Here is a 12,913-nt window from a genome sequence, read left to right as displayed (position 1 = left end):
CTCCAGGTAGCTTGCATACAGTCTTGTGAAACCAAGTAAAATTTCATACAACCAAATAGGTAAATAAATGCCTCTTTTTGGCAAAAATCTACATCTAAACTTTTCTCCACAGTTAGATCATTAGGGTTTTGAAAATTCCTCTGTACACATGCAACAATAATTGTTGAAGAAACTACAATATAACAACAAATAATGGTAAATCACTTCCTTGAAGTGATGTTCCATGATAAGAATGAATTTTTGTTATTCAAGAATCACTTTGAATATATCAATATGTCTTAATTTTCATGACTTTAAAATTTGTAGGCAGAGTTGTTGAATGATTGTGCTAGCTATTTTTGTAGAGAATTTTCATCAATGTATTAATTTGCTAATATTTTATTCCTACAAGTCTTCTCAAATGGAATATCACTATTTTAAATAAGTCGAACTTTGAAGCATAAAAATGTATACTTTTTCATGCTGAATTACAAAAAGAGGATTTTGGTTAATGGTATAGTTGTGTCTGTGTGTAAACATTCGTTTGTATATATTGTATATGTGTAGATGTTTTTCCCTCTTTAGAGAATATCTGGTAATTCTTAAGAATCAAATTTTAATGTAATTTTGATATAAAAATTCTATACTATTTTATTACCAAGATCTTTAAAACAAATGGAATTTACTTAATTATTATTGGCTTTATCACTCCACCTATTTTAAGAGGTATAATATTTGTGTGCCTCTTTTAGAAGAGTAGTATTTCATATCAAAATACATCGTCTATATATAACACATACCCAGATGCTTGATTTGCTCTCATTGTGGCCTCACTCTGATTTTTCTAGCATGGGGGCGGGGAACTGGGGAGGGGGTCGGTGCCTGATTGGCAGCTCTGTCTTTTGATCTGGCATGGTCCTGTTCATAGTGCTGATTTCAGGGGCTGACTTGCTACAGATTGACAAAAGCTCAAACATATAATTCCAGAATTCTTTGCACTTTATCTAAATTATATTTTATTAAGTATACATATGTACAAAATGTGCACGTACATAACAAAATTATCTTTCAGGGGTGGCACTGGCAAGTGAGACTGACTTGCTTTGTTTTGACCAAAAGTTTGGTAGTCAAGATTCACTAACATCACCAAATCAATGCATTAGCATTTTAATTTTAAAAGGAGGATTTGAAGTTATTATTTCTCTAGACAAGACAAACCCCTTTACATGTTTACCTCGTTGCATTTATACCACTTAGACTCTGTTTGTTCCTATCTCTCTTTGAGGTTGAATTCTGTAAGGCTTTGAATCTCTTCATAGAGATTGAAGTAAATTGTTAATTTTTTGTTACTATACATTTAATTGTAAAGGTGCGCTCACCTTACATTACAAGATGACCCAGCATAGATGAGTATAAAATGTTTATGCAAAATTGGAAATTATGGAATTTTGTCAGGCCTATGAAACACAACTTGCAGTGCAACCTCTGAATGACTTTGCTAAATCTTCTCCAATGATCTTTTTACTCCATCTTTCTCATCATGCTGACTTGTCTCTCCTCTGTCTGTTCAGCAGTGGGAGACATTTAGTGAACGCTCTTCAAGCTCACAAACTCTGACCCAATTTGATTCTAACATTGCACCAGCTGATCCTGTAAGTCAATCACTTAGCTTGCTTGTTTGAAATTAATTTTATTAACCCAAATTCCATTCATTATGGTTTTTAGCAGATATGCATGTTTCAGTGGAGTGCTTAGAGGGAAATGATAGTGAGCTTTTCAACTTTTGTGTGCCTAATAGTGGAAAGAACTTTTTCTTTCTTTTTTTTTTTTTTTTTTTTTTTTACCATTGTTTTTATTTTCTAGTTATTTTGGTGAAACTGTATGTTTTAAAAATCTGGTACATGTGTCTAAAGAAGCATTTTGTGACAATTGATTTGGTTGATGTGTTTTCATTTGCTAATTGAGTGTATGTTCTATTAAACATACTGTTTATTTTAGTGTAGTTACACTTAGTAAATACTGTTTTATTTGTATGCGTACATATCATGTAATATGTACTACATATGTAAATAAGCAATGTCAGATGGTATGGCTTTGACTTAAATAGTATGTTGAGTTCTGTTACAAGAGAATCAAGTTCAGCGAAACAACAGAGTTGTTAGTCAAAGATTCCCATTGTGCAAAGGAGCTTGTCTTGTCTTCCTGTGGTTTACTGTGTTGCTCTGAAAAATGCTACAAAGTTCACATTATGATTTAAAAAATAAATTATAATACCTTAGATTTAATTTCATATATGACACACCTGTCCCTCAAGTTATTTGAACATTTCAAAACCTTAGTTGCTAATCATTCTTCTCACTGTTCACTCCTGCTTTTTCTTTTTTCTTTTAAAAAGAAGGACATGCTAATAACCACTTTTCAAAAAGAAAAGAGGAAATAATTAGGAAGGGAAGAAGAGTTGTAAAGTTAGGATTAGAAAATGAGCTCAGTGGAAAGATACAGAAAAGGCATTCTTTTTAGATGTTTGATCAAAGACAGCCAGCATTCGTGAATTAAATGTAAAAATGGTCTTGTCATTTAATGTGGATTTTAGAGAGTTTTATTTAAAGATAATGGTACATCAACAGTTTAATGAATCTTTGGTGTGTTTTATAATTTTAAAGACTGTCTCTATTTGAAATACAGAGGATGTTGTTAAATTGAATTTAAATAGGTAATGTATGGAAGTATTTTATTATTTATTAATAAGAGTCAGTTAATATGTAGATCATCTGCTTCTCTTGCTACATTGAAGGCATTTATTAATTTTTATTTTAGTCTCTGAAAAGTGAAGGAGAGATAAAAAGGAAACACAATTTTTGCTGTTTATTATTTTTCCATATTATTCTTATCTCCTACTTACAACGTCAAGTTAGTTTATTTAAGGTACTTCATAAAAGTACTTTTTTTGGGAACGAAGGTTTGCCGTAGCAATAAAGAAACTCTCTAGTCTCTAACCCTTAAGAGACCATGAAAATAATTATTCATGGTATTATGATTATTTGTTGGGCCAGGACAGAACATTACATATAAAAACTTAGAATTTCAGGGCAAAATAAATTAACTCACGATTTACAAGAAATGCAGGGAAATATTTGGCTTAATAACAGTGATGTTCTTGTAACCTATTGGAAATAATAATCCAAATTTGTGAATTCTTGCTCTAGGGTTTAATACGGCTTAGTGCTTTCTTTTGTTATCTCTAGGGTGGCTAGAGGCTCTAGAAAAATAAAAAATATATATATTAATTTATATTTTTAAACTTCAATTTAGACTTCTGAATTTGACAGAGTTGCCAGTCTTAAGTATTTATAATCTGATACCTAGAAACATCTATTTTCTTTTATGGTGGCAAACTTAAATCTGAACTTTGCTCCCCAAATGGGGATTTCTCTTTAAATTTTGAATTAGGAGAATATACTGTTCTCACTGAAGATCTGACTTTCTTAACCCTCATTTAATACCTACTGACATATTTCCTATACATGCACTGATAGTAACTACAATCCCAAATGATCCTTTGCAAGGTTTATATAAAGGATTTTAAGCAAATAAGGTTCAGATTAGAACAGAATCACTTAAGAGAAAAAAAAATCCACCACAGTTCTAATGTGAATTTGACATATATTACAGTGTTGGAAATATTTAATGGAATATTTTTTAAAAGCTTGAATTTAATAATTATCCATTAGCTTAAGAAAGTGAAAATCTATGAAGGCTCCAAACTGCTCTGTAGTGCTTAGCGACAGTGCACTGACCTCACATGCAAACTACAATGGTTAATTATTAGGCTCCCGGAATAGTGATGAAATTGAGTTTCTGACATTTCATTTCCAGAAACTTGATTATTTTTGTTGAACTTCTTATCAGCTAATAGACTCAGGTAGAATCTGCTTCTGCAAGGAAATTTTAGGCTGATGAGAAGTGTCGTGCACTTGTCTTCTCCATGATATGCCTGATCTTGAGTGCTATTGAACTTCTGAGTAATTTAGAGAACACAAGGGAAGTGAGTTTGATCACTGATTATGCCCAGCCAACTCACCTGATTTGATGGAGCTCCTCTCTAGGTTCCTGTGATATTTTCTAGGAATACAAAAATGTCAAGTACAAAATTCCAGTCTTAAGTAGTCCACACCACAGTTCAATTATTATAAGCTTGACTAGAAGCCTGATGCACGAAGATTCATGCTAGAATGAGCTTTCCTTTCCCTGGCTACCAGTACTGCCTTTCCACTCCAGCCCTTTTCATCCCAGGCCCTGGAGCCACCTCTTTCCGCTTCAGCCCCGCCTTTCCATGCTGCCCAGAGGCTCTGAGAGACCGGGGGTGGGGCAGAGCACATGCATCATGGCCATGATAACAACACAAGCATCCCGCCCTCATCACTTGGTGCCTGTGTATGCAAATTAACTGCCCTCTTTGTTGGGTTAATTTGCATATCACTCCTGATTGGCTGGTGGTGTAGCGGAGGTACGGGCAATTTACATGTTTGTCTATTATTAGGTAAGATGATTGTAATTCATCTGATTGTGATAATTATCATCCATGGCTATGTATAAAACTGGACAGAGAATCATGGGCCAACTTACCCCAAAAAGTTTCCATAAAGGAGCTTTTATGCTGAATTTTTTTTATTGTTATTTATTTATTTATTTATTTATTATGCTGAGTTTTGAATGGAACTATGAATTTCCAGATTTGGACAAGAGCATTCCAAGCAGAGCAAATATCATGAACAGGATTAATTCAGTGTAGTGAGAATATAGAATAGACATGTGTATGGAGTAATGATAGGAACTGGGAGGATCTTTGTATGTTAGACCAAGGATCTGAACTAAATCTCATACACACTGTTGGCTAACAAGAGTACCATGAGCGCTAGCTGCTTTGACTCCGTGGATGGAGCATCAACCTGGGGACTGTAAGGTCCTGGGTTTGATTCTGATCAAGGGCACATGCCTGGGTTTCTGGCTCAATCCCCAGTAGGGGGCATGCAGTAGTCAGCCAGTCAGTGGTTCTCTCTCATCATTGATGTTTCTATTTCTCTCTCCCTCTCCCTTCCTCTGAAATCAATAAAAAAATATATATATATTTTTAAAGAAGAAGTACCATGATAAAATGGGGTCAAGGAAGAGCTATAATATGAAGGATTGATGGGATCAAGAGAGAGATGATAAGCACCTGAACTAAGAAACAGAAAGTAGGCAGGACTGGGTTCAGATAAACAAGATAATAGGATTTAAATCAAGTAGAAAATATAGATTATGTGAGCATTAATATTATATTCAATAAAATGCTGAGTTGTACAAAATCAAATACCCAAATAAATGATGCAAATGTGCCATGAGTAATTACAAATATGTTTTCTAAAGACTTTGGGTGATTTGAATAGGGGGAACCTGCCAATCAGTCTGACACTTTTTTTCTCTATTTTTACATTTGGGGATGCTAGTTTGGAACAGAAGAAGTGTTATTTTGACATCTTGTAACTCAGGACTCAGAGGCTAGTGGGCATTCATAATTCTTCATCTGGGATGCTCAAATGTTTAAAGTCAGAGCCGTCTTATGCTCTGCCTCATTTGTAACATCATAGTCATAAATGAAGCCTCTGATATATGGTCTCCTGTTTTCAAGGAATTACCTTGCCCTGCTAGTAGCTAAGACCCACTGGATGAAAGCTATTGCAGGCTCTTAGCAATCAGTCAGTGTATGGCTGAAGTATGCTATACAAAATGCTTTGCTGGTATAGAACCTTAATTTATTTGGATAATGAATAGGACACTCATAATTTTCTTTTCTTGTAGTCATTAATGCACTTTCATTTATTGTACTGGAAATATATGAAAAGACTAATTAATGTTTCTAGTTATTAAAAGCTTTATAAATTTCATTTTATAAACATACACATAGAATATATACGGTATTATTAGGTCTAGTAATAATGTCGTTTTCTAATACTTTTTTAAATCAAATTTATTTAAACAATACCACAAAATTTAATCAACAATATAGTTACCGTTGTTTTCTACTACTTGTGCCCAACGCTCAGGAAGCATTTTAATCCCTCTGTTGTAAAATTCTTGTGATTTTGATGCAAAAAATTCTGTTGATGCATTTTTGAGGCATTCTTCATTATTAAATTTTTTTCCAAGAAGAAAGTTTTGCAAAGAACGAAACAAATGGTAATCAGAAGGGGCAATATCAGGAGAATATGCAGGTTGAGGGAGAACTTCCCATTCCAACTGGCGCAGTTTTTCAGCAGTGATTCTTGCAGTATGCGGTCGTGCATTATCGTGGTGAAGAATTACGCCCTACCGATTAATCAGCGCGGGTTCTTTTTCTCTTAAAGCTTGGGCTAACCTTTCCAATTGGGCACTATACACTGCACTTGTAATGGTTTGGTTAGATGGTAAAAGTTCATAATGAAGAATTCCTTTAAAATTCCACCAAACACACAACATCACTTTTTTCGCATGCAAATCAGGTTTTGGCATGGGCTGCGGAGCCTCATTTTTGTCCAACCATTGAGGCTGCCTTTTCAAATTAACATACAGCACCCATTTTTCATCTCCGGTAACAATTTGCTCTAAAAACAGCAAATGGTTTTGACGAGAGAGGAGCGAACTGCAAATTGTGACTCTTTGATTACGGTTGTTGTCGGTCAACTCATGAGGAATCCATTTTCCAAACTTTTGGACTTTGCCAAGTGCACACAATTGATTGGAAATTGTTTTTTGTGAACAATTTAAAGTTGTCGCAAGCTCTTGTTGGGTAATTTGAGGATTTTGCACCAAAAGAGCTTGAAGAGCTTCTTGATCAAAATTGGACACATGGCCTCGACCACTCTTGTCATCTAACGAAAAATTTCCCTCGTGAAATTTCTCAAACCAACGCTGGCATTTTCTGGCGCTAACTGCATCTTGACCAAGAGCACTACAGATGTTTTTTGCAGCCTCACTTGCTTTTCTTCCTGATTGGAACTCGTAAAGCATGCAGTGCCGAATATGCTCTTCATCCGCCATCTTCTTAGCCCTAGTTTTGCAACAAAAACCAAACCAAACACAAACTTTTTCAAGCAAAACTTGTTAATTGCACTTCACACGTTCTGTAGATACCACGTGTTTGAAGGTTATGTCAATACAAGTCAACGCCAAGCAAGATTTTAAACAAATGTTTAAAAACGACATTAATTATTACTAGACCCGATAGATAAATACTATGAGTTTAAAGCATCTAATAATTTTTTTTTAAATATATTTTATTGATTTTTTTACAGAGAGGAAGGGAGAGGGATAGAGAGCTAGAAACGTCGATGAGAGAGAAACATCGACCAGTTTCGGCTAAAGCATCTAATAAATTTTCCTTGCTTGTTTTTTCCTAGTTTTGGGGGGTTTGTAATAAGAATTTATTGTGTCACCAAAACCTGTTTGGCCCAAAGGATAGAGCGTTGGTCTGCAGACTGAAAGGTCCCAGGTTTGATTCTGGTCAAGGGCATGTACATGGGTTGCAGGCATTTCCCCGGTAGGGAGTATGCAAGAGGCAGCTGTTTCTCTTGCATCGATGTTTCTAGCTCTCTATCCCTCTCCCTTCCTCTCTGTAAAAAAAGTCAATAAAATATTTTTTTTTAAAAAGAATTTATTGTGTCACAAACTATCATTTCTTTCTCCTTTAATCTTGCCTTATTATATTAAATTCTGATTTTCATAGCTATTTCTGCTATTAAAATTGTAAGTTAAGAAAATAGTATTTATTTCTAAAGCCATGTTTTTATAACCATAACAACATCTTAAGTGTATTGTTATAAATATTTTCCTGTGAGTGACTCATTATTATGTGAAAAATCTAAGCTTCTATCCATTTGTAATGTTCCCCTTTATAATTGTAACTAGAGACCTGGTACACAAAATTCGTGCACAGGAGTGTGTGTATCCCTCAGCCCAGCACTCTCTACAATCTGGGATCCTTCTCACAATCCAGGACTGCTGGCTCCCAACCACTCGCATGCCCGCCTGCTTGGTCACCCCTTACTGCCCTCCCCTGCAAGCCTCCAACTGCCCTCCTCTGCAGACCTGGTTCTCGCCTCCCCCCCCCCCCCCCCCCCCAACTACCCTCCCCTGCAGGCCTGGTCGCCCCCTACTGTCCTTCCTTTCTAGTCATCCTTGTGGCAGCCATCTTGTGTCCACATGGGGGTGGCCATATTTGACCACATGGGGGCAGCCATCTTATGTGATGGAGTGATGGTCAATTTGCATATTACCTCTTTAATATATAGGATTGTGGAGTTGTAAGGGAAATGTGAGTTCATTTCAATTGGATAATACATTAACTCTGTCTAGCATTTCACTGATGTAGAGGCAGGAAATTGCTATGAATGGATTTATCAGTTTAATTGCAATAAAGAATTTGTTTGTTATAAATTGTTTGAATTTAGAGATTAAAAGAATAAGCCAAAGAGAGCTGCAAACAAGAAATGGTATACTGGAACTTTCTCTAGCAGAGGCTTGGTGTTAGTACTGTCACCAAAATAGTGTTGGATTTAAACTAAAATATCATTATCCTTTACACTAAATTATAAACTCAACTAAGATATTCAAAATTTAAAGATCTAATATTCAGTCCTTAGCAGCAGCACACATAAAATGCGAACTGACTCATACAAGGAGCTGAGCCTCCTCCCCAGTGTTTTCCATCTAATCTGTAATTATTAAGCCAAATGCTCAATCCTATTCCGGTTCTTCCATTGGTGTGGCAGCTCCCACCGTCGGGCTTTCCTGTGTACCCAGGTGTACCTTTATCCTCCTTTCCTTTCAGAGACGCTACCATCTGTCTTCACCTTCTCTTCCTGGCCTTACTCTTTCACTCTGAAAAGCCTCTTCTATCAGTTCTTTTCCTTCTAACTAGACTTGCCACTCATTAAGTTTAGGAATATCAGATATGTTATAATATTGAATGGTTTAAGAAAATATTAGAATCTTAGAGTAGGAGCCTTACTTATCCCTCTTAAAAACTGGATCCCTTGGAGGAAATGTTAGGCTAAATTTTAAAAAATATATATATATATTATTGATATTTTACAGAGGAGGAAGGGAGAGAGATAGAGAGCTGGAAACGTCGATGAGAGAGAAACATCGACCAGCTACCTCTTGCAAACCCTCTATTGGGGATGTGCCCGCAACCAATGTACATGCCCTTGACCGGAATCGAACCTGGGACCTTTCAGTCCGCAGACCGACGCTCTACCACTGAGCCAAATCAGTTTCGGCTAAATTTTAAAGTTCTATAGAACTAATCTGTAAAGTACGCATTGTGCCTACTATTATAATATAGCAGGCATTTCTTTAACTCTGTTTTATAGATGAAAAAGAAAAGTTTCAAGTTTTCTTGGGCAGTTTTCTGAAAATAAGTTTTGTCTATTATTTAATTTTGGATTATAATGAAGTAGTTTGTTTCACTTTAACCTGAGAGGTTCAAATTTGTATGATTTCATCAGATAATTTCACACTTGGCCTTTAAATACTATCTTAAACTATATTTTCATAAGGTCATTGTTTTTATTCAAAACTTTAATCACTCAAAAGTTAAAATGTATTTTTTATCAAAAAATCAGATTATTAGGCATGTACTGTAAACTTGATTATTTTACATATAATTCCAGAACTTTCCATTTAAAAATTCATTTTCATGCTTGCTTTGGTGTGAATGAGACAGTGTCCACCAATTTTTTAAAATACTGTTAATTTTGATTATATTTTGGTGTCAGTTTGGCATTGTTAATACAAATTCTGTATTTCCTCTCATTTGTTCCTAGGATACTGCTATTGTTCATCCAGTTCCTATTCGTATGACTCCAAGCAAAATCCACATGCAGGAAATGGAACTTAAAAGAACTGGCAGTGGTAAGGAATCTGTGGCTTGTCTGTATTAGGTTAGCTTCAACTACATAAATACAGAAGTAATTATTCTATCAGGCTTCAGATTTCTTTCATAATTGCTTATTTTTTAACATAGTACTTTCTACAGTTATACATATATGTGTGTGCTTGTGTGTCTATTTTAACTTAATTTTTAAAAGGAAATTATTGAATTTAAATTATAAAACTTAAATAAGGACATTGAAAATATGAATTTTCTGATATTCTGTGTTTTTATGACCATTTTTGTGAATTTACATTTGAAGTATGTTGAAATTGTAACTGAAGAGGCATATTGTGAGTTTTGGCTTTGAAATTCTTGTGCTTAAGTTCTTGAATTTTCTCCTCATTTTAGTTTTTATATCCTCACACAAGAGTATATTTATTCTTTTTTTATTATTATTATTTTTTGAGAGGGAGAGAAACATTAATGTGAGAAACATCTACCAGTTGCTTCTCGTATGAGCTCCGACTGAGGATTGAACCCACAACCTGGCTATGTGTCCTGACCAGGAATCAAATCCACAACTTTTTGGTGTACAGGAGGACACTCCAACCAACTGAGCCACCCAGTCAGGGCAATTTTCTCCTCATTTTAGATTAAATGTTTTATAATTAGAGTTTCTCAAAGACAAACTTATTTCCTATATTAGTCAACATCATAAATTACTTATAACCATTTGTGTGATGTTTTGTTCAAATAATTGCTTATCTAAAGGGATAAAATTAAAATATTAACATGCAAATTGACTTTTTAATTGTAAAATGTCTTCTATATGGCAGAAAACAAAATTCTATAAATAGGTTTATATTTGTTTTTATTAAAAATATTATTTTGTATTATTTCCTATGGATTTATTGGCTACTTCTTTGTAATATCTAAATGAAGTCTCATATACTCTGAGCATTATGAATTTATTAATTCAAATGCCTATATCTTATATTTTTACTTATTAATTTTTTTTTTCTTCTAGATCATACTAATCCCACTAGCCCATTACTTGTGAAAACATCTGACCTTTCAGAAGAAAATACGATAAATTCATCAGTGAAATTTGCTTCTGGAAATACTGTAGGTAAGTGAAAGATACCACTACATCTCCCACTAGAAGTATATTAAGTCTGGATTTAGAGCCTGAATGTTACAAATGTGTAGCCATTTAATATTATCTTTACTGAATAAAGTAGAGAATAGTCAACCCTTTTATTTTATTTTTAAAAATATGTATTTTATTGATTTTTTACAGAGAGGAAGGGAGAGAGAGAGAGAGCTAGAAATGTCGATGAGAGAGAAACATCGACCAGCTGCCTCTTGCACACCTCCTACTGGGGATGTGCCCGCAACCCAGGTACATGCCCTTGACCGGAATGTAACTGGGTTGACCGACGCTCTACCACTGAGCCAAACCGGTTTCGGCAATAGTCAACCCTTTTAAAAACCCTGCCCACTGTATCAGTAAATGGGTCCCCATTGTCACCTGAACCTGCTCCAAGACAGGCCTCCTGTTTACCTCTCAGTTAGCCAGATTTAGTCCATTGGCTCTTTCCCACTATTAGATCCTTTCTTTCTCTCACAAGAAATAGTATGTATATTCAGTCATTCAGCCAGTGTTGATTGAATACTGGGTGCCAGGCTCTGTTCTAGACACGGGATTTAGCAGTAAAATAAACAAAAATCTTTGCCTTTATGGAGCTTATATTTTGTAGGGGAAATAAGATGAAAAGGGGAGGGAGAATAACTCATGTTCTAGGGGGTGATTAACACCTGGATAAAAATTAAGTTGGGAAAAGGGAAAGGGAGTTACATGTTCAATTAGCTGGTTAAAGAAGGCCTTACCAAAAGATGACATTTGAGTGGAGGGATTTGGCTGGGTGAATTTCTGAAGCAAAGGCATTTAAGGCATAGAAATAGCAAATGTGAGGCCCTCATTTAGGAAACATGCCATACTTCTGCTGGGAACAGCGAGCAAACACCTAGAATAGAACTACTTAGCAAATTTAGCAGGTAGAGGTAGCAAACATAGAATAGTAACCTGGGAGCAGGTTAAGACAGTCTCTTACTGAGTGAGATGTTAGAGGATTCTGAGTGGAGAAGTGGCATGGTCTGACCTTCCTTCTTTAACAGGATTACTCTGGCTGCTATACTGGTAATGGGCCAAAAGGCAAGAGCCAAAATAGGGAAAGACTATTTAGGAGATAGTTAGTATAATAATGCAGACAAGTGAAGATGGTGGCTTGGTCTATGGTGGTGGCAGTAGAAATGCTGAGAAATGGTCGAGTTCTGGCTGTATTTTGTAGGATAAGACCACAGGATTTGCTTATCTATATGATATAGGATGTGTGAGAGAGGACTCGGGGTGACTCATGGGATTTTTGGCCTGTGCAACTGGGAATTGAGGATGACTGTGGTAGGAGTAGGTTTGTGGGAGAATAACAGGAGTTCAGTTTTAGACATCTTAAGTTTGAAATACCCATTATAACATCCAAATAGAAATATGTTAGCCTTATTCTTTTACCAACTAAATCAGTGATTTAACTGAAAAAGGGATACATTTTTAAATATGTCCAAACAACCAGTCCCTTTAAGTTATAATTCTTGAAAGTGAATAGATATGTTTTCCTTTGTTCCTAGAGTTCCTCCTATTTTAAAATGCCTTTATTATGTCACAACTTTCAGTCTGCTTCTGGAGTCTCTACTCCTTCATAGGACTTTGAAGAAGTTGAAAATGATATTTCCTCAGGAGAAAAATTAGGAACCTCTAGCTAATTTCATAAATTTTATTATTGCCTAAGCACATTTTATTTTCTTGTGAAATTTTTAATTTTTCACATTAACAATTTTTAAATGTTTTCTTTATTTAAAATACTTCTAATTTGTTCTTTAAAAATGATTTTTATTACAAAAGTAGTTCACACTTAACTATAGAAGTGTAATAAAAATAAGAATGTTTATAATCTAACTGTTTCACAAATGACCATGATTAGC

The 12,913-nt window shown here is 35.0% G+C and overlaps 1 protein-coding gene across 12 annotated transcripts in view; it reads left to right on the top strand.

Annotated features, from left to right (window-relative positions):
* Positions 1–12,913, top strand: part of REPS1 (RALBP1 associated Eps domain containing 1) — a 73,241-nt gene that overhangs the window by 45,508 nt on the left and 14,820 nt on the right. For 7 of the 12 annotated variants that reach the window (XM_045573383.1, XM_036413451.2, XM_036413444.2 and 4 more), the window contains 3 exons: positions 1,551–1,631; positions 9,825–9,912; positions 10,902–11,003. In XM_045573383.1, coding sequence (XP_045429339.1) covers positions 1,551–1,631; positions 9,825–9,912; positions 10,902–11,003 — 271 coding nt within the window. The remainder of the gene's footprint in view (positions 1–1,550; positions 1,632–9,824; positions 9,913–10,901; positions 11,004–12,913) is intronic. The other 5 variants (XM_036413452.2, XM_036413449.2, XM_036413448.2 and 2 more) reach the window with 2 other exon arrangements.

Source organism: Pipistrellus kuhlii, unplaced genomic scaffold, assembly GCF_014108245.1.
Source record: "Pipistrellus kuhlii isolate mPipKuh1 unplaced genomic scaffold, mPipKuh1.p scaffold_m20_p_5, whole genome shotgun sequence".
NCBI lineage: Eukaryota > Metazoa > Chordata > Mammalia > Chiroptera > Vespertilionidae > Pipistrellus > Pipistrellus kuhlii.
The sequence above is the reverse complement of the archived record's forward strand: the minus strand, read 5'-3'. Positions and strand labels throughout refer to the sequence as shown.